General features: G+C 41.7%; 1 protein-coding gene across 4 annotated transcripts in view; it reads right to left on the reverse strand.

Annotated features, from left to right (window-relative positions):
* RGS7 (regulator of G protein signaling 7) overlaps positions 1–22,052 on the reverse strand; it is a 503,370-nt gene that overhangs the window by 13,880 nt on the left and 467,438 nt on the right. For 3 of the 4 annotated variants that reach the window (XM_044267012.1, XM_044267014.1, XM_044267015.1), the window contains 7 exons: positions 15,018–15,116; positions 13,787–13,848; positions 12,727–12,837; positions 11,160–11,285; positions 6,488–6,674; positions 3,741–3,830; positions 1,339–1,419 (listed from right to left, as the gene is read on the reverse strand). In XM_044267012.1, the coding sequence (XP_044122947.1) occupies positions 1,345–1,419; positions 3,741–3,830; positions 6,488–6,674; positions 11,160–11,285; positions 12,727–12,837; positions 13,787–13,848; positions 15,018–15,116 (750 nt within the window). In that variant the 3' untranslated portion in view covers positions 1,339–1,344. The remainder of the gene's footprint in view (positions 1–1,338; positions 1,420–3,740; positions 3,831–6,487; positions 6,675–11,159; positions 11,286–12,726; positions 12,838–13,786; positions 13,849–15,017; positions 15,117–22,052) is intronic. The other variant, XM_044267013.1, reaches the window with a different exon arrangement.

A 22,052-nucleotide genomic window follows, 5' to 3' on the forward strand; every position in this document is an offset into this window, starting at 1 on the left:
TTATATACAGTTTCCAGGATGGAGACTTAGTTCTCAAGATTAATAAATATAATTGTACGCTTTTGAGGAAATCGGAGAGCCTTTCTAATTTTCTTATTCCATTTTTTTTTTTTTTAGAGCATGAAAGAAACAAGATATTCAATGAAAAATACTACGTTTTGGTTTTCCTGGATGGAAAAAGGTAACCCTGAACAGTCGTGTCTGAAGATTGTAACGTTTTAGTATGTTGTGTGCATGGCATGAATGTCCCTCAACTTCCCCTTCTGCAGTGATTCCAGCCTTCTCTCGCCTTCTTAAAAGGACAGGAGCCTTTCTCATCCTAATGAAATCCTGTATGTCCCGTTAAATGTAACTTCCTTTGGGAATTCTGACATTTCCTGTGGGTGCCCGGATCTCACCCCAGCACCAAGCAGAAATAGTTTCTCTTTCTTGTGTGTGTCACAACATCTTGTTTATATCATCGGGCTCCGGAGCAATTAAGGTCTCTACCCTCTACCTACTCCTGAGACACAGTACATGTCTGGGATGTAGCGGTCATTTCCTGCGTGAATTTGGACCGAAGGCAGGAGATGGTTGAGCCTGTCTTCCCCTTAATTCCTACTTAAAGCTTGCGGCGTGGGACAGTGTGGGACTATTTTAAGGGTCGGGGACAGTGTTGGAGGAGAGCTCCCCATCTTGCTCCTTCCCTTCCTCTTCCTTATGTTGTTATTATTTTTGATTAGAGCACAGAAATTTCCATTCTAATCTTTAGAAAAAAATTCTGTCAGCATTGTGTTAGAAAAGGATGAATTTGGAATGATTCTTAAACATCGCACAGAGCACTGTGCAGCGGCCTATGTCTACTTTCTCCAGCAAAATCTTGAGGCTTTTTAAAAATGCTGTCTTTATCTTCCCATGTGACTTAAGAGGCAGTTTAGGAAAATTTGATTTTAAAGGTCAGAGATCCCAATAGAGCCAGCCAAAATTCTGTGAAGTTTATAGAATGATTAATTCCTGGAGTCCTTCATTTTCCAGCCCTTTAATTTGTGCAATCACATTGAATGTTCAAAGTATATACTGCTTTGTAAAGTCTTTCAAATACCCTGTGCCCAGTCCCAACCGGCAATTCATAAATAGAACTTGATTAACATTCCCCACCACCAAGGTCCTTGAAGGAAACTAAGAACAAAAACAGCATCTTTGTTGAATCCAATTTGCTTACATTTCAACACACATAACTCCACTTAACTGGCCATCACAGCAAAAGCCACAACACACACACGCACAGCAGCATGGAGCTAACCACACAACTCAGCAGACAGTGCAGACGAACTGGAGGATAAGCCAAGAGTTTTCTACCTCTTTTCATAACAGGTTAGTGCTGGCCCTCAGTGTTGGTGTACAGTTTTTATGGCATGGGAAAATAGGGATGTTTCTGCCCTATAAAAATAAATGTGTTGAAGGCTTTTAGTTTGAGCTTACACAATGTCAGAAAGTTCCAAAGGCACTGGCACAATACAAAAAAGAAAGTCCCACAAACAAATATATCACCAAAATATCACCAAAACACATGGCAAATACTAAGAAAACAGTGGTAGGAAAACTAGTGGTTTCCTGGATGAGTTAGGCAACAGTTTTCAACCCCTTCCTGAAACATAAAGCATGCTGGGAGGTCTTTGGTGAGGTGTATCTGGTCACCGACCACCAACTCATTAGGTCATTTGTACCAACTCATTAGGTCATTTTCTCCCTGCAGAAGTAGAAAGCACAGAACTCTCATTGTTCTTTACCTTCCAAGCTTTAGGAAGGGCTAAGAGAGCACGTAGAAATGCATGCACTGTCTTTAAGAAAAGGATACATGGAATAAAAATAAAACTAAGTAACAATTTCTTCACTTTATATGTCATAATATGCACTTCTTTCCAAACCTCAGTTTGATACATGTGGGTTTTTCATGGATGACAGCTTTACTCCAGAAGGAGCTGGGACAGAAAGATAAGCAGGAAGCACAAAGTTCTGAATCTGAATAAAGACAATACTTAACTTGTTACATCAAAAGATGCAGGGTGAGAGATGGGGTTAGAAACTGGGAAACTTTCTGAATTGGACAATGATTTGCAATTCCTCAAAAAGATAACTTACCACATTCTGTGCAAATTTCTCAAAAGATGTTCTGCGATCCATTGAGTGTTCCGACTTACATGAGTTGGAGGGGATAGGGCAGAGGGAAATAGGGAACATAAAGAAAAAGAAAGCAAAGAAAACAGCAGAAAAAGGATGATGAAATGAGGCAACAGCAAATCCATGTTCTAATCAAGGGACCAGGAAGGTAGGAGAGCTGCCAAAGAAGGAGCCTAGACCCAGGTCACAGGCTGTTTTTGTTTGTACTTTTAACACCAAAGCTCTTCCTGTCCAAACAAAATGGTATGGTTTCAAGCAAAATTAAATGAAACTAAATGAAGTAGATATGTGAAGGTTTTACACTGACATGAGTAAATCCTACATATTTGAAAATCTAGTGGAATATTCTCCGAATTCCCTCTTAATTTTCTGTCAGGACTAGATTTCTGTCGATTCCATGGATTCTGCAGAGCACTGCTGTCCAACAGAACTTTCTGAAGAGATGGGAACTTCATTCTATGTTGTCCAGTATTCAGAAGCCTTAATCTGGGGCATTGAGCACTTGAAATATGGCTAGAATTTTATGTACTTGTAATAAAACTTAAATGTTAACAACCGCATGTGGCTAGTGGCAGCTCTATTGGACACCTGCAAAGACAGGGGATCTGCTTCTAGCTGTGAAGGCCGTGGACTTTGAAGACTTCCATTAGCCCAGATGACAGTCATAAATCACACAAAATTACAATTCAATCTCAAAATTTCAAGAAGTTATGGATTATTTTAACATTAAAAAATAGTGATTTTTTAAAATTTATTATTTTTTAATAGTGATTTTTATATTCAGATTTTCCATACCCTGCTTTATTGTTTATACTGGTTATAAACAATAGCTGAATAATGAGGTCTGTTGCAGCTCTTCCAAAATGTGCTTGGCTACCTTCTTAGGTGTGTAAAATTTATCCTAGGGATACTAAGTAACCTGGGATAAATAACAAAATATTCTGGAGCAAACATTACTACATTCTGACAACTATTATTGAAAAATAGGAGTCTAGGGGCACCTGGGTGGCTCAGTGGGTTAAGCCACTGCCTTTGGCTCAGGTCATGATCCCAGGCTCCTGGGATTGAGTCTAGCATCGGGCTCCTTGCTTGGCAGGGAGCCTGCTTCTCTCTCTGCCTCTGCCTGCTTGTGTACGTGTGTGCTCGCTCGCTCGCTCTCTCTGACAAATACATAAAATCTGAAAAATATGAGTCTATATTTAGTCATGGGGTATGTGGCCAAGAACACACGAGCTTACTGGAAAGAGAAAACCCTCAAGTTTTTGACCTAATAATGTTCTTTCCTTTCCATTAATGGAATTTTTATTTCCTTAAACTAGACATACAGAAGACTAACATGAAACATGGAAACTTCTAAAAAACGTAAAGCATGAACATCTGCAGAAACAAACAAAACAAAATAAGCAATCAACAAACAAAAAAAACCACCTTAAATGGCCCTTATAAAATGTGAAGGTTTGGGGAAGGTCTTAGAGTATGTTCACTTACCATTTGTCCAATACCCTGGGCTCAGCAGAAGGAACTACTCCGCACAATTACAACTGAGAACCAGATCAAAAAAGGTCACAAGGAACCAATACCTTTTTCTTTGCCTGTAGAAGCTCTTGGTAGGCACTGGATCTTATAAAACGTGGATATGAATCACTTTTCATCAGTTTGTAAATGTGCTCCTAAAAAGAAAGAGTGGTTGAATTGCTTCTTTAGTAGTTCTCAGGGGCAATCAAATACTGTGATAAGAATATACGATATGGTCCAAAAACAAGTCTGGAAGCAGCTAAAATTGACAATGTTGGTGAGAATACTTTGTGTTGATAGAACATCTAAGTCTTCACATTTATTATTTTATTCATGGATCAATATTTGAACTGGTTTGAGAGCTACAAGGAGGCAAGTCACATCCAGTCCTTGAGAGAAATGGAATTCAGCTAATGGAGTGTCATGAAGTGATTTCAGATCCAGTGGCTGATTTATAGAGGTCACTTGAGACTAAATCTGCTCTCTCTTAAAATTCTTTCAGGCCAAAAGTGAATGATGCGAAGTCAAGACCGAGGGATCCTCCTCGATACCTCTGGCGTCTGCATGTACTTGGAGGACACAGACTGCCCAGACAAATCATCTCTTTGGTACAAATTATATGGAAAATTGTCACCCACCTCCACTCTGGGACAGAGCACAAGTTTGGGAATAAAATTTGGGATAGTGACTTGCTCAATTTCCCAATTTGTATGCTTTTTTAAAAAAGCTCCTTTAGTGGCAGATGGAGGTAAATATTTAATAATTTAATCCTAATCATTCTGCTGTGTTCTAGCTTGATAATGCATACTGATAAAGAAATCAAGAAAAAAATGTATTCATCCATGCCCAACGGAGGTTGATTCCGCTCCGGCCCCCTGAGGCGCCGCTGAGCATCGGTGCTCACTCCTCTTTTTCGTCTCGGGACATGCCAGCGAGAGTACCCTGAATGTCCCAGAATCTGTTTGTTGGCAGAGAATATGTATCTTAAAAATGACTGTTTCCCTGGTCTCAACACACCTGCATACTTTGGAGTCACTCTCACTCAGTGTCTAGCCCAAGGCTCCTCTCCATGAGGCTGGTTACATTAGGGACCCTATCAGAATTGGTGGTTAGGAAAGTAGGGGATGTCGTGCTTTGGAGTCCAGCATTGTGGGATTCAGATCTTACTGTGCTCAAGACCTGCCAGTTCCAAACACAGAGATGCAGGCCAGTTTATTCATCTTTCTGAGTCTTAGTTTTCTAATCTGTAAATAAGGGTGCTGTAAGGATTAACGGGATGGTCTCTGGCAAAGAAGGGGTTTGGATAGAAGTGCTCAGATCTACCCGAATATATGCCAGGCACACTTCAGGTGCTCGCCTATATTAGCTAATTTAATCCTCACCAAAAAAGCGCATCTTTTCTTAAATAATGCCAGGATTCTCTATTACTGTGCTTTTTTGAAGATGAGGTTTAAAAACCCAGCAAAAACTGGGGTTAAATAACTGAACTGAAAAAGAAGCCCAGTGTCAGGTGGTAATATTTTCTATAGAAAGTTATGCTTTTTTAATATATTGGAGACCTATTAAGAATATTTTTAATGCCACAGATAACAAAGAAATGTTCTTCTGAAGCCTTTAGGAAGGTCATTCCAAACATTTTACACATGGTTGGCTCTAGAAAAATGCTTGAAATTTTATCTTGAACTGAAAGATAAATCAGCGAGAAGCAAGCAACAAGGCTAGAATTTCCATCCTTCTCTCTCGTGTCTCTGTAATTATTTCCACCTAGAAGGCCATGGCAGAGCCAGACAGAGTGGGTATCTCATTAGCTGTTTTCGGCCTCTGGTAGTTTTTCTATATGATGGTTCGTTTCTTTAAACCAAAGCCAGGAGAAATGTACTTTCCACTGAGAATGCAAGTAAGGAAGGGCGTGTGTATATGTGTCTTACTCTAAATCTTCTGTATTTTTTTTTTTGTATCGTGGTTATCTGAAAAATAACATGCTTTCTAGAACTATTCTTCTCTGAAAGTCTTAAGAAATTAAGAAGTATGTGTGTTCCAACTTAAATGCCAGTTTCAGCACATCATTAGGAAAATAATATCCTCTCATTTCAAGTTCATTTTTCTCTTGAGCATAATTTTTTTTAGAGAAAGTGGAAATTCAGATTGTGTCCAAAGAGGCACTTATGTCCAGTTTGAAAAAAAAAAAAACCTAAGAAAATTAGTATCTTAATATAAACTTGTCTTAGGAAGTTAGTATCTTAATTAAATTTCCCTTTTTTGGTCACAGATTAAAAAGTAAACTTGAAAAATTCATCCATGCCTCAATCTATTATTTCATTGCATCATCAAAGACAAAACTGGGCTTGGGTGTGATGTTAATTTAAGCTGCTTTAGTTTGGTTCTGACTAGCCGTAGTAATGAATGACTTAGGAGTGTCAGAATCTTAGAATTTCCACATTGGAAGACACCTGAAGATTTCAAATATGTTCTCCTGAGGTGGGGCCATCCTGAGAAAAGTGTTTTCTCACATACTGGGTGACGAAGTGGAAAATGAAGTGAAAGTGTTCAAATACTTCAACTATTCCCCTTCAAGAAATTTTCATGTAAAAACTTTCAAAATTGGTAAGATATCCCCGGGTTCTAGAGACTATTTTAATGTGTCTCTGTTTTTTTTTTTTTTTTTTTAAGTCCACTGGGGTCATCTTACGTACAGTTACCTAAATTGAAAACGCTGAGCCTAGCTGCCACTTAAACGCAAATTAAGCCAAAGTAGCCGCGGGGCCGACGAAGCACGTTCGTGACTCCCTGTGAGGCCCACGCGCGCACCGACCTGAGCGTCCTCGAACGTGTACCGCCCGGGCTCCTTCACGTTCTGGGTGGTTTTGTCGTAGCTCTTAGAATCCAAGTTAATGGCGCTGGGGGCTCCGGGAGCCAGAAATTCTTGCCATATTTCCTGCACTCGGGAAGGGACTTCTCGAATAGGCCTTTTCTTCAGGTCCTCCACGGCTAGCCAGAATCTGTGCAAAACGAGACACCAGACACTCCCTGTGACGCCGCACAAGCTGCAGGTCCTCATCGCACTGACGGGTCGGACCGTGTCGGGCACGGCCCGACCCGACAGTGCGGAGGGCCGGGCTCCGTCTTCCTGCGGACTTCCAAGAGACGGCCCTTCTTTCCACGAGGTGTAGACAAACGTATCCAAGTTTTCCAAAGGAAACCCGGAAAACAATCTCTCAAGTGTTTTTTGTTGAAAGCAGATCTCCCAGAGCCCTGATTCTTTACAGTCTAATTTTTAGTAGAGGAAAACAGCGCTGCCAAAGAACCGTTTATCGGAAAGGGAGAGGAGTTTGCAGGGCATCAGCGTGAGGACACAGAGCATCTGCTTGGGGGATACAGGTGGGGATTCTGCTGGCGTCTGTGAATCTTTTGTCCATTTGAGCAATGAGGGTTCGTATGGAGAGGATTTTCTGCTCTACCTGGCAAGGGTATTACAGTGAAGCTTTCCTGGAATTAACAGAGGACTGGACACAAGATCAGAAAAGGCCCTAGATGGAGAAATTGGGGCGAGCAACTGATTTTAGGCTATTTAATTCAGAGCGTTATGGAATGGCAGAAGCAACCAGCTTTCACATGTCATTGTTTGAAAGGTTTAAATGTGCAGAGGCCTTATAGCAATTCAGAAGCTCTGAGAAAACAAATATATACTGACTTTCTTCCAAATCTATAAATACGTTTTATATACATCTGCACAGAATATACATACTCTAAGGAAAGAACACCAGAACATATTTTGATTGATTAGAGCAAATAGCAAAGCCTAATAATAAAGGGCCACATGGTATTAATGGGTTTCACTTCTTTAAATTTTGCTGTGTGTTACATGTTTTGGTTAGAAGTAGAAATAATGTTGAAAAGATGAATACGTGTAACATTATAATTTGTTAAAATGAAAAAATACATGAAAAAGGAACTACTAGGTCTGTGTTATCCTCAACATGGACCACTGTCGCTCTAATGGCAGATGTAGTCATGTATGAAATGGGCAGATGGCCACAAAGACGGAGGTCGCGACAAGCGAGAGTCTTAAGAAGTGTATGACCAGCAGAACTTTCATATCATTAAGTTTTAACTTGGGCACTAATGAAAAGTCAGAAATAAGCAATAGAACAGTTGAACTAGAGTTAGAATAGCAAATATTACCCAATCTAGTGAGTTTCCAGTTTCTTGAGATCGTTCTCCTGTACATGTATGGAACAGTGGATTTACTGTTATTTACCACATGTATGTAACAACAGATTTAGACAGTGTCTTACACAGGAAGTTACCGTCACTGCTTTCAGAAGGGAAGGCTCAAGACCTTCATTTCCTCCAAAAACAAGAGATTTGGACATTGTGCAATGTAATAGGAATACCATGTGCCATCTGAGGGAGCATAAGTGATGTCATCAGTGCTCATTCAGGTTCATTCCAGCATGCTTCGAACACCTTGATCCAAAGAGTTTTTCTGTCCTCAAAGAACAGAACCACTAGAAAAAAAGATACACCATTTAAATGGCGACCTAATATGAGGAAGCCCAGGAGGGGCTCTCAAGGGACAGCACAAGTGACAGTGTGGAAGTGTAGAGCAAAGAACCTTCTGCTGGGCAAGCACTGGGCTGGAGAAGGGAGTCCTAGGAAAGGACAGAACAATCAATACAGGGTTGAGGAGATAGTAATCACAACATCTACTCAAACACGTAAGTGCAGGCACTGTTCTAAGTGGTTCAGCTCTACTAACTCATCTAGTCCCTACAACTCCAGGGTCTGTGCTGTTGGTTTCCCCATTTTCAAGAAAAGGCAATGGAGGATATGGAGATTAAGTCCGTTGTTGAAGGCCGCCCACTATGAGCATCGTAACTGAGATGAGTTTCAGGGCTGGGGTCTGTCCGTCGGGTAATTCACAGCAGACCACGTGCTCATAACCACTCCCTCAAACGTCTCTGGAAGACCTTCATCGCCTTATCCTCAGCCTCCCTGCAGGTGCGATAATAAGTTAGCAGAATGGAAAGGCTCTGCTAAGCTCCCACACCCCTAATACGCGCTAACTGGAATCTGAGGAAGTAAGTGTCTCAATGTCTTAGAGTCTTGAGTTCCCCTGTGTTGAGTTCTTCATCTGTAAAATGGGATGATAATGTTTATCTCATTAGGGTTCCATGAGATTAAATAAGGTAAATTATGTAAAAGGCACTTTTGAGTGCCTGACATATTTTTAGACGCCCCACAACAAAACTCACATTACTATGTTTACTTGGTACTTCTGCTCTGCTGCGTGCTCTGCCTGAAAAAGGAATGAGCAAAATCACACCAATGGGCAGCAGAGGTTGTATCTGAGGAAGAAGAAAGCATCGATAAGCAGTATTTCTTGACTTTGTTTTCTGTCTTAGTACTTGGAGAAAGTGCTCATCTGAGTGTCTACACTGTGTAAACAGCAGGTGCTTACAGGCAGCTGCCCGATAGGAAGCACTGAGACTTTAGGCTCAATCAGCCCTGCCAGTGAACTGTTCTGTTTTCTTCATCTGTCCCACCAGATGCCTAAGTGGCAGAAATGGGGCTCAGACGCGGGGAGCAATGGAACGTAGCCTGTACTGGTGTACAGAAAGCCGAGGATGCCGATGACTAGCCCATCTGACTCAGACAAGCGGATTAGCTTTCCCCAGACATATTTTGCTTATCTGGAAATGGGGCAAGAATGTTTACACTTCATTTCTGTTGTGATGATTAGATGTGTGATGGTCAGAAATAGTAAACACAAAATATGACACACAGCGGTAGGGGGTATGATTAGAATATGATGCGCGTGGAAAATATGTTGTATTTCCTGTATGAAATGACTTAGCTGGACAACTAGCGTGGCGTAGGATTATTGGGATGAGAAATGGTCAAGGCTTGGACACAGAATCAACAGTCAGTCCATCATCCTTGAAACAGAGTTTGCACACACTCGTTCCTTTGCCCAAACTTCTTCCCTCTTTCTTTCAATGGGTGGGGAGGGGGGAATTTGGGGCTGGTTGTCTCTAGACATCCAGGTCACGGCCTAAAGCCATTTTCCCTGGGATGCCTTTGCTGACCTCCAGCTCTGGGTTGACTATCCCTCTATGCTTCTCCGAGCTAACTAACCACCAGTTTGTGTTGGGATCTCTTTTCTTCTCTGTATCTACCACTAGGGCCATTTTTATTTGCTGAGGTGATCCTGGTGAGGCTCATTCCTTGTTTATTTCCTCATCGTGACCCCAAGGATGTCAGCCTTATTTAAAAACTTAAGAGAATTAGAGGAAATTCCACTTCCCCATCTTCTAAAAGGCTAAAAAAATATTCTTTCTCTGCTCTATTTTCTAATGCATTCTTACACTTAATAATTGATGACGTGGCCTCAGTGTAAAAAAGAATCCTTAGCAACTGCAGATCTTGTAAAAACCCTGTCAGAAAGGGCTCCCATAAACTTGAAAGCACTGGAAACTGCATCCCAGTGACTCACGACGGCAGCATGTACGACCACGTTCCTCCAGGTTCCGACTGTGGTCGTCTTGCTTAGCCCACAGACCATCTGTCAAAGTTCTCCATTATTTCCGAATGGTTTGGAATTGGGATCCCTTCAGTCATCTGAGAAGAATGTGACAGTGCCTAGGGCCGTAGTGTTCCAATGAAAATAAACGAACGCTGGGACCTTTCTGTAAATGAATCTCACAGGACTGCACAAGTCCTGGGAAAGTCAATTAGGGTATCATGTTTCAAAAGAATAAGGAATGAAAGAGTTCACGGACAAACATTTTTATGTAGTGGAAAGTTGTCCCTCACTTCAATGATCGTAAGCAGGGCCACTGAAATCCACGGCAGTGTCTCACATTGAAAAAATTCAATTTCCAGGTGCCTCTCAAGTTAGAAAAATTTCAAAAAATAAGTAAGGATGATGTTCACAGCAGATGGCTGGAATGCACACCCCTTTTCTACTAACAGCTCGGTGTGGTGTGGATACCAACCACCCTGAGGCTGAATTTAACTGTGCAAAGTGGATGGACTGGCCCATAGTTTTGTTCCAAGTTATTTTTAATTTAGTAGGCACCCGGATCTCTTTTCCTAGACCTTACTTAGGAAGCAATATGCAAAGAAGATCAATACCGATGAATAAGGATGATTTAGCTGCATAAATGTTATCGGCCATTCCTCATTTTGTCAAACATCAGTCCAAGGATTACACGTCTTTACAAACTCCATTTCAAATGCATCAAATTATATACTTAAAAGATCAAGAGATAGGGTAAAAATAAACCTTATAAGGGATTGATAATGCTGGACAGGCTTCTGCCTTTGTTAGCGTTTTCCCCTCCATCAAGAGGCAGCAATTCAGTGGGTTCATATCATCATCACGTTGGTAAGAGAGTAACTGGTCTATTTTGTGTAAAAGAACCAGACGTATTACAGTAAGTCTCTCTGACAGAGAATAAGATACAAACAATGTGTCTTACCTTAAATTTTCTGAACTGAATTCTGACTCTAGAAATTTAAGGAACTGTTCTCTCCCAACGGGGTCTTTCAATGCTTCGTCCATGCCAAAACCCCATCGCTTTACCCTCTGCTGGCTTGGTTCTTTGCTGTAGGAGGTGAAACAGAGCCAAATGTATTCATTGCCAATTCTGTATTTTGTGATAACATTTCCCCTCAGAATCCTATATCCCGGGGAAGTTCCCATCTTTAACATATCCTTCAGAAAAAAAAAATCTGTGACTGATGGTTTTGCATGAAGTCCTGTTGAGGTATATGTTAGGGATTAACAGTGGTGTCTAATGTTTCCTGAGCATTGGGCGCTAAGAGATTCTTTTAGATTTTTTCCCGCAACTTTATGAGACAAGTCCTGTTATGTTCTCACTATGTAGATGAAGAAATCAAGGTACAAAGAGAGTTATAACTTTGCAGTGTCTGACAGGTAAGAAGGGGCAATATTCTAGACATTCTGACCTCAAAGCTCATTTCTTAGCCACTATATAAAGCAGTCTCGAGGGGCGCCTGGGTGGCTCAGTGGGTTAAAGCCTCTGCCTTCTGCTCAGGTCATGATCCCGGGGTCCTGGAATCGAGCCCCGCATCGGGCTCTCTGCTTGGTAGGGAGCCTGCTTCCTCCTCTCTCTCTCTGCCTACTTGTGATCTCTGTCTGTCAAATAAATAAATAAAATCTTGAAAAAAAAAAAAAAAGCTGTCTCGAGGCGGCAGGCTGGACTAGGGGAAAATGCATTGGGAACCAAGAGGCCTCAATTCTGGTAATGAGTCTGCTGTTGATGAAACGTGTGACCTAATCCTAGCTGAGTCACAACATTCTGGAACCCAGATCCCTCATCTATAAAGTCTAGAACTTATGCATGAAGAGTCTGCGCTTGTCAAACATCTGAGAACACCGGATGGGGGTAAAAGGCAGAAAGGTCCATAAACAGTTTAGTACAATACCACTAAGTACAGAATCCTCACTCTGTCGAGTGAGGGACACGTTCTCATGACTCTGTCCATGTCAGTGACCCGAGTCTTCCGCTCTCAGGAAGGAAATCAGGAAGTCTTAGATCATGCTTTGGTTTGCTTAAGAAGTCAGTCTCTTGTCAGATTCTCTGAGAGTGTTTGTGGTAAGTTCATTTTGTTTTAAAAGTGAGTGTGTAAGGGCAGACTTGTACGGGCTTAACTGAGTCTGGATTCAGCATTCATTCTGCTTGAATATGGGGCCTTTGTGGCCCTGTGCGGCCTTGTGCATTTTCAGAGAAGCTAAAAACAATGCACTATATTTCAAGAACCAAAGATCTCAACTCCGACTAGTCTATTCTGAAACTCCTGTCCCTCTCACTTTGTGTCCGTCCTCTGGAAACGCAAATCTGGACACAGATGCAAGTGTCTAAGGTTCAAAAACTATTACCTTGAATGAGAACTTTGTATCATGAGCACATAGAGACACAGAGTAAAACTGAACTTAAATTATCAGCTACAGAATTCTTCCTATTTCAACCAAACCCTGAAATAAGTGTGAAATCTTTGAAAAGAGGAGAAAATGTCACATACCTTGCTTCGAGTTCCCAGAAAGTAGTATCGTCAGACAGCCATGGGTTCGAAGGGTCAGGTGGTACAAGGAATGGGTCATAGTCTAAGTACTGTTCCGTGTAACTTAACAGACTAGAGAGAAAAAAACATTTTCATCTTCTTTAGTTTTTTCTGGCTGAGGTTATACTCAGCCCAAAATATGGAACATAATATAAGAAGGTCTGGCTGAGGAATTACTTGTTTATAGAGTAAAATCTAACAGCAATTTTTACGTTTCAGTAACTTCCATGCATCAGCTTATGGTGCATCTTGGAAGGCAAACGTGGCTAAGGGTCCACATCTACCCGTGCCCGATCCAAGTGAGGCAACATCCCTCCATTCAAATGAAGCAAAATGGAAGGCGTCGGCATGTGAAAAGCTGTGCTAAGAGCCAGTTCCAACCTTTGGCCAACCACCACCTACCGCTGAACGGATTTTAGCCAACTTGGAGAACGAGTTAAAAGGCAATTGTTGTCAAAAGTATCTACAGGAGTTAGGTAAAGGGGAAATCACTAACTTAAAAAAAAACTGTACTTAAGAAAAGAAATAAGAAAAAGCTGGAGAGGAGAGGAAGGATGCTGGAGAGGTAGGATTTGGCAATGTTCCAAAGTAAAGAACACGCGTGCCATTAGTAACAAATTTAAATGAAGAAAAGGAAAATATCGAAAATCTGTGTTTAATTCAAATTCTGAAGTCATGCAGTCATTGAAAAGTGTGAACGTTAAGATGAATTTACAGAGAAGATCTAAGTTGCCAAAAAGTAACTTGATAAATTGAAAGCTTCATTTCTCTCAGCAGGAGTGAAAAATTCAACTCCTTGGAATTATCTTCTGTATCTGATTCTGGCTAACGCAGGACTGGATCGCTACAGACTGAAGATTGTAATGATCATTTTGTCATTTAAACTATGACAGAAGAGGGCTTTGGAAGTTTTCTATGTACAAAACAGAAAAACAAAATAACATTTCCTACAGGATTCCATTTTAAGCTCATCTGTCACATGAAATTTTTTTTATTTATAGGGCCATCTTGAAATACTCACCTATCAGCAACTTTTGACATTTTTAACCGATGTCTATCTAACTGTATTTGCCAGTATTTAATCTGAAAAGAGTTAAGGAAGTAGTTAAATAAGTAGTGACATTCTCATAATTTTCAACTCTAAATTCTGATAGACTGGGCAATTCTAAGTATTTATTCTAAGTAAATTTCAAAATCTGAAAAATCAAATGAGACAGCTCTAAAAATTAAAGTGTTTGAATAAAAACATAGCCAGCATCACTTTAGAACAGCAATGAATCTGAACTTTCTGCATGCTTTAACAAAATGTAAATTTATTTAAAAATGTTCTAGAGATTGTAAACATTTATTCATATTGCATAACCAAGTCAGAATCATCCCCCCCATGTTTAATTCAGAAAATAAACACATTTGTTATTTGTACTATAATTTCAAAGTATCCTACTTCCTCATACTAGCCCAAGAAATCATCGATGATATGTGTTTTGGGAATAATTTTATCAGCATTTCAGGACAAACACGTGGACCTAATCACATATGGGCAACTTTGAAACTCTCTAAATTACTACCCATTTATGACGATTATAAATATACTAGAAAAAGTACTGTTACACTATTGATAAACCATATCACAGTAAAATGTTAGGGGAAAAGAATCAAAAGGGGGAAAACACCCCATGACCAAGCCAATCAAGAGATTTCACTATTATTTAAGAGACACTGGTGTTTGGGTTGAAATGTTACTTGGAACCAAAACTATTGATCAATCAGTGAAACAAGACATAATGTGTATCATAACTGTACACCAGTGTTAGTGAGGGAAACTTCGAGAGGCTTATGGAGAGCAGTACCAGAAGAACAAGAAAAAACACTCGCTGAAGATCATGTCACATGACCAGATACATAAAACACGTGACTCGGCATCACCAGGTTCTTGCCTTCTCACCCTTCCAGAAGAGTTCCAGAGCACAAAGAACTCTTGAAACAGAGACAACTAAACATCACTGCATGTCCTTTTTAAAAATTGGTCAGAGGACACAGGATTCGGGGAATTAAAGAGTGAAGAGATTTGGAAAGCATCTCCATACGTTGATACATTTCCAGGCAACTACGTATCTTCAGATTAAGCGATTTCACTCCCTTCTACCTGCAAACCTTCTCTGTGAAGCAATCAACCGTACCGCTGACCTCTTGCAAACCCCCGCCCCTGCCCCCGCCGTCTTCACCGCACGGCGCTTCCCGGGTTGACCCACCTGTTGCTGTAGCTCGTCTTCTGTTGGAGGTTTCGTTTCTGGGGTGGGGGTGTGGGTAGGGCTGTGACTTCTGATGTCATTTTGTAAACCATAGACAGACTGTATTAAAGTAAAAAAGAAATGCGTGAGGATACAGTATGATTTATAGTCGCAGACTTTCTAAAAGGGAATTTTCGTGTCGTATATTCAGCAAGGTAAGTCAGAGCTTTGCTGCATATTTGATGAAGCTTACTAAAACTCAAAGGCACTGCCATCATAAATATCATATGAATATAAAGTAGGAGCACAGCTCTTTGAAAAAATATGTGGTTAGACGATTAACTCTGACCGAATAATTGATCATATGGAAAGAATGTGGTAAGTCTGATCACAAGATCTGGGGGTGGACGGAGCGTGAACTCGGGGAACAATGACACTATGTAACATTTAGTAAGCACTGATTTCAGAATAAAATAGGGGTGGATATAGAATAGAATAAAAATTTAATAAGTCAAGAGAAAATGAAAATAAGTTGAGTTTTACAGAACGGAACACTGAGGCGAGAGACTAGGTTAACCATCTCCTCGCTGGGTCAGGCTCTGCGGGCGTGATCAGGCCCCGGAGCGCGCCGGCTCTCCCAGCTCAGCGCGGGGATGTCTCCCTCTCCACTCCGGCCTTGCCATTTGGTGCCACCGGGTGCCTTTTGCAAACATCAGTGATCCCAAAGTTTTCACTTTGGAATTCTTGATGCCCCAGGGCTTCTTTTGTATCTTGTTAAAAGGTCAAACCTACTGCTTAGGAATATTCTTTTTTGAGAAGGACCTAGTACGGGGGTGCCTGGGTGACTCAGGTGGGTAAGCACCTGCCTGCGGCTCAGGTCATGGTCGCAGGTCCTGGAATTGAGCCCAGAGCCCTGGGTCAGGCTTCCTGCTCAGTGGGGAGTCTGCTTCTCCCTCTGCCCTTCCCCCTGGTCATTCTCTCTCTCTCTCCCTCTCTCTAATAAATTAAATCTTAAAAAAAAAATAAAGACCTATTCTTAGTAAGGGCTAATAAAGATCCAGAGACTTAAAGAGACAAAAAAAAAAAAAAATCTTCAATGTCATATATCAACTCAAGGAGAAGCCAAATAACTTTTTCTTTAATATCAAAGAATTACTATTTTAAAATAAAGGATTTAATATGAGCTATGGGGCACTGTTTCTTGGGACAGGAGGATGAAAGATAAGGCCATAATAAAATTTCATGAGGCCACAAAATTAAAGGTACCAGATAGGTTTGGAAGAAACTCTTGAAATCAGAAGAGGGTAGATCTGCGTGTTCAACCAGGCCGGTTTTCAGGCTCAGCAACCTCACCAGTATCTCTGAGTTCACATGTGTTTTGTTCTGGACCTATTTTCACTCAGACCCTGTCTTTTCTTAATGTTCACCTGTTGGTTCTCTACCTGGACCCTCTGGATGGACTTGATTTCCCTCTTGGAACTCCCCATTACTTGGCTCCTAGGCTTTCTTCAGTAGATGTTGGCTTGGCTTTACCTTACCTGAATCCACCACTGTAGACTATCTTTGGTAAGTCTTTCAATCTGCCCTCTCTTGACCTAGCCTCTGAGAACCTCTGAGAACTCAGGGTCTATCACTGGGCAACAATTTCAGCCCAACGAGCAGCACATATACGCTGTGAAGTAATTATTCATAGGACTGAGCTGGATGGCTTCAATTTTTTTTCTTTCATTTATTCATTCAACCTGTCTTGAACACCTAGTATATACTGGATATAATGCTGAGCATTAGGAATATAGAAGTAAACAAAGATATGTTTTCTCCTGCCTTAGAACTCACAGCTTAGTGGAGGGGAAACATGTTACACAAATAATCACACAAACAAACACACTACTAAAACTGTGTAAGAGTTAGGAAAGAAGATGTTAATAGGAGCACAGGGCCTGAAGTACAGGAGACTTAATTTCCACCAAAGAAACAGAAAAGGCCCATGTGAACTACTGATAGTCATATCTGAACTTTGAACTCTGGAGTAACTGTTGAGGTTGACTTTTTTTTAATTAGGCAAGTGAAAGAACACCAATTACTCAATAATTGTAGACAATCAATGTGGACATTTTCAGTGGTATTACAATAATTTTTTATAAAGAAAACAAAAAGACTCTAAGGCTTGAATGCTGCATTCTTATTTATCTTCATTTAATTACTTAAGTTCTTAATAAGAATCTACACTCAAGCAAAAAATGCTTATAAGGTAAGAGCGCGGACTGTTTTAAAAGTAAATATTTGCTTAAGATTAAAAATAATTAAAAAGACTGCCAGAAAAATACTGCACTTTATGGTGTCATAGAATTAAACTGATCTAGAAGCTATCTTCTGTCTCCACATTTCTTGGATGGTTTCGGTATGCATGCCTCGCACACTGGCCCAGGGAGGTCGATGTGAGAACCGAGTCCCTGGGAGGTGGTGTTGAAAGCAGCCCTCCAGCAGCCTCGCTAAGGGCTGTGAGGTTACTACGGCATTTCCTGCTTCAGGCAGGTAAACATCATGAGTTCTCTCTTTCATCAGTCACGGCGCCTTTGATTTTCTGGGGACCAATGATAGCTTTTAACTTTGATTCCTGGCCACAGTGAAAATGGCCATGAATAATGAAGTTTTATGTCCACGGCTTATTTTAGGGACAGAGGAGGGAAGGAAATCGATCCTATCTTGGCAGACAAGTTCTGAGGATCACTGAAATGTAAAAGGTTTTGAATTTCTTTTTTTAGAAAAAGGAAATATATTAAAATGTTGACCTAGAGTGGGCGGAGTAGAGCCCACTAGAAACAGGTAGGACTGGAGGGGAAGGGACATGACATTCTCTCAGTAGGGAAAATAAAATTAACCAATTAGGATCCATTTTGAGCTGTTAGCAAAGCTAATTACCAATCAAGATGCTCTGATGTAAGGAGTACGTCCGTTTCTTTAAGTTCAGGGTGCCTGACCCCGTTTTTCTCACATAGGGTACCATCCACATGAACCCTGCGTAAGTTATTCATAAAGTGAAACAGATGGGACTTTCTTCAAAACCTGTTCATAGGTCATTTCCCTTCACATCTTAGAGGAAGTCTAAGAAAACGCTCTCCTACTTTTATCTTTGGCGGGTGGGATGGAGTGGGGTACTTGAAACCAGAAAGTCAAGAGTACACAGGAAGCTTTTTAGCCTGTCTTTGTGGAGGGAAATCTCGGGGACCTTTCCAACTGGTGGTGGAGGGAGGGGTATTCTTCTCTTCCTTCTGGATTGCTCAGCTCCACCAGAGAACAGATTGTGACCACGTCTGCTGCTGTGTGGAGGAAGCCAGTGCACAGAGAAAAGGAGGCCCAGGAGAGTGAGAGAACCCTGAGGAGGCCCTGGGTCTGTGACTTCCGGGGCTGTTAACTGTCCTGCCGCCTCCCAAGGGTTTAGAATATTCCCGGAGTTTTGCTATACTGAGCAGAACGCTGCCTGCCACTTGCCTGTACTTCTTACTTAAAACCCTTCTGTGTTACTCTAAGGCACAAGTCATTTCTTCTGTTAAAATTAAACTTCCACATTATGCATATACAAGTGAGGAAATGCCAATTTTTTATGTATAAACAGCTTTATGTATAAATAGCCACTGCATTCAAAGCAGAAAAACCAGACATTTAGTCATGAATTTCCTACCTGTTCCTCCAGAATGTGCCCATTAGCTATTACCTAAAATATGAAGTGTCTTAATGTCTAAATGAAAGCGACAGAGAAAAGTCATGAGACAAGAAACCGCTTACTTTTGTTTTGAAATATGGGTCCTGAAGTTATAGGAAGCAATCCAAGGTGTGGGGTTAGTCATGTACATACAAGTGCTTTTCTCCTTTTCCTCAGGTTTTGTGTTGTCCGAGGGCCCCTCTCTCTACTGTCCTACAGAAGGGTCCATCCTGTGACAGTCAATTTTATGTGTCACGCTGGCGGGGCCGCGGTGCTCAGATATTGCCTCAAATGTTATCTGGATATTTCTTTGAGGATGTTTTTGAATGAGATTGAAATGTATATCAGCAGACTCTGAATACAGCCAATAACCCTCCATAATGTGGGTGGGCCTCATTCAATCAGGTGAAAGCTTGGACCCAACACAAAGACTCCCTCCAGGCCAGAGGGAATTTTGTCAGCGGACAGCAATGCTTCCCTGGGACCCTAGCCTGGCCGACCTCATCAGGTTTGGGCTTGGCAAACCTCCACAACTGCATGAGACAATTTCTTCAAATAAATCTCTCTCTCTCTCTCCCTCTGTCTGTCTCTGTCTTTCCTTCCTGCCCCCTCTGGGGAACCCCGACTGACACACCGCCTGCTTGACCTATTATAATTATAGTTTTAGAAAGAGACTGAAGGAAATCCGGCACACGGCGGCCCTTAACATTTTGCCTAGATTAGGCTGATTTCTCTCTGGCGATGCTACATTATCATTCCTTCAGAGAGACGTCAGGAAATATATTCCGCCTACTTTTTGTAGTTTAGCAAGGACAGATTTAAAAAACTGACAGATCCTAAATACTTTAAAATATCTCAAATCAGATGTACTTCTAAGCCTTCTTTTCACATTTGATAAACATATTGAAATTCAACAATTAAATAGCATTCCAATCCCTGGTTTTCTTTAGGTACATATGATGGATTATTGCCTTAGGGAGTTCCTGGGTCCCTTATTCTTGGGATGATATATAATCACGAGAAATAGTACTAGGGCTGACTGCCAAAGAAATGAACAGCGGCTCTCTCGCTAAGGCGAGCATCTGCTGGCAAAAATGAATGAAGATCCAGGCGTTCCACCTCACCAGCAGAAGTTTCAGACAGAGAGTGGTCACACCACTAGGAGAAGGAGCAAAGGACAGTCTGATTCACCGTGGAGGGCAAAGACGGTTTTCAAGGACAGGCTGGCCTCTGCCATTTCTGTCTAAGGCTTGCAAGCCCACAGAACCGCCCACTCCACAAGATCAGAACTGTGGAGACGGACAGTTTGTTGTCTGCCGTGTACTTTTTGGTAATAAAATGGGGTGGTGATTTAGAATCCCAAATCATTCCAATTCCCTTGGTATCATGCTATGGGCTGAGTTGCATCCCCCTGAAACTCAGTTGGAACCCTAATCTCCGCTGTGACCGTACATGGAGATGGGGTCTCTACGGAGGGAGTCAAGGTTAAAGGAGGTCATGGGGCAGGAGGACCCTAATCCTATGGCGCTGGTGTCCTTACAAGAGGGACAGACGCCAGAGCCGTCTCTGCCATGTGAGGACGCAGGCTGCAGGAAGGCAGCTGTCCACAAGCCAGGAAGAGAGCTCTCACCAAAACCCCAACTTGATCCAGGACTTCTAGTCTCCAGAACCGTGAGTGAATAAATTCCCGTTATGTAAGCCACCGAAGTTGTGGCATTTCGTTCTGGTCGCTTGAGCAGACTAATAGATGCCACTTAACACAATGACAGGGTTACAGGTGTAGAGACATTTGTCTGCTTGTTCAGTGTGCCCACTCCCATGAGGCCATGAGCTGTGGGAGCACGGTCATGCCTGTCCCCCTTACCATCGAGTATCTGAGAACCAGTACACACTTGGCATAACGGAGAGCCTTGTCACATCCGATGGGATGGGTCATTCCAGTAATTAAGCAAGTAGGAGTTAATGGAGCAGTGGTCCTAATTCTACAAGACAAGCCAGTATGGGACTTAGAGTCCCATGACCTTCTATGTAAAATAACCTGATCTGAGAAGATTCTAGCAAATTCAACACTTCTGACTCTGAGAAACTACATATATATATCTCCAAAAGTTTAAAAAAAAAAATCAGCATCCTCCAATTGTTGAAGACAAGGGAACACACGCTACTTGCTGTAGCATTCTTCAGGATTTTTTTTATCTGGGCCTGCAGTTCTACCATTATCGATTCACAGGAAATCAGACCACAACTGAGACAGAGCCCAGCGAGTCCGTCTCAGCAGAATTCCACCTTGCTAGGCCTGATGGTTTCCCATCATTAAGTGAGGGCTGATGGGTGCGAGCCCACCATTGCCAACTAAAGCTTTTCAAGTTCTCAAAAAGCACGATGCCGTGTGTAGCCCTGGTGAGACATCCGTACCGGGTACCATTAGGAACACGGTGGAAATGGCGGCTTGATTACCGTTAAGTCCTGTCTGTCATCCACATGCTTTCTCTTCCGAGTCAGAGCCCATCTCACTTGGTGTCTGTTGGGAAAGCTTGGCAGAAGTAAGGTATTATGGGAAGTAATTCTTCAAAATTCGGAAGCAGTTTGGGGGGCTAAAGGTGCTTTTTGGAGATGGTTACAGCTCTGAATGCCGTTCCTCAGCACAAAACCAGTCCGCATTGCGCCGAGGCCGTGCTGCGCGCAGAGCATGGAAGTGGCGTGGCCAGCCACAGGAGAGCAGGGCCCACACGCCTGGTTTGGTCTGGCTTTGCCTCTCTCTCTCGGAGCGCTCCTAGAGGAGAAGCTTTGGAGCGCCACACCTGAGTGGGTTTAGTGGCACTTTTCCTGTGGCTTCTTTATCCTGACATCAAGGTGAACTGACTTAAAAGAAAGCAAAGTTACTTGGATCATATGGGGGCCTCTGAAACTGATGTTTCTATTTCTAGGGATGCAAGGAAAAAGACAACAAGAAATAAAAAAAAAAAGTTTCGTGCCTACTGGAAAACCCTAACGCTATATAAGGAAAAAGCCACAAAAGGAAGGTCTTGAGCTTTGTGCAATGCTTTAATCCAGTGGTGCCAACTCTGCTCTGCGTCCTCAGCCCAGAAAGTCTTACTTTTCATGGATTGAATAAAAATGCTTTCTGTGTGTATGTGTTACTTTAAAAAACAGGTGGTGGGTATTATAGAGGGCACGGCTTGCATGGAGCACTGGGTGTGGTGAAAAAATAATGAATACTGTTTTTCTGAAAATAAATAAATTGGAAAAAAAAACAGGGAGTTACTACTGCTATGTATTTTCAAGAGATTATTTAAAATGCCACTGAATTTAGGACAGCTTTTTGTTTGTTTGTTATGTGTCCTCTCACATAA

This window comes from Neovison vison, chromosome 10, assembly GCF_020171115.1.
Source record: "Neovison vison isolate M4711 chromosome 10, ASM_NN_V1, whole genome shotgun sequence".
Lineage (NCBI taxonomy): Eukaryota > Metazoa > Chordata > Mammalia > Carnivora > Mustelidae > Neogale > Neogale vison.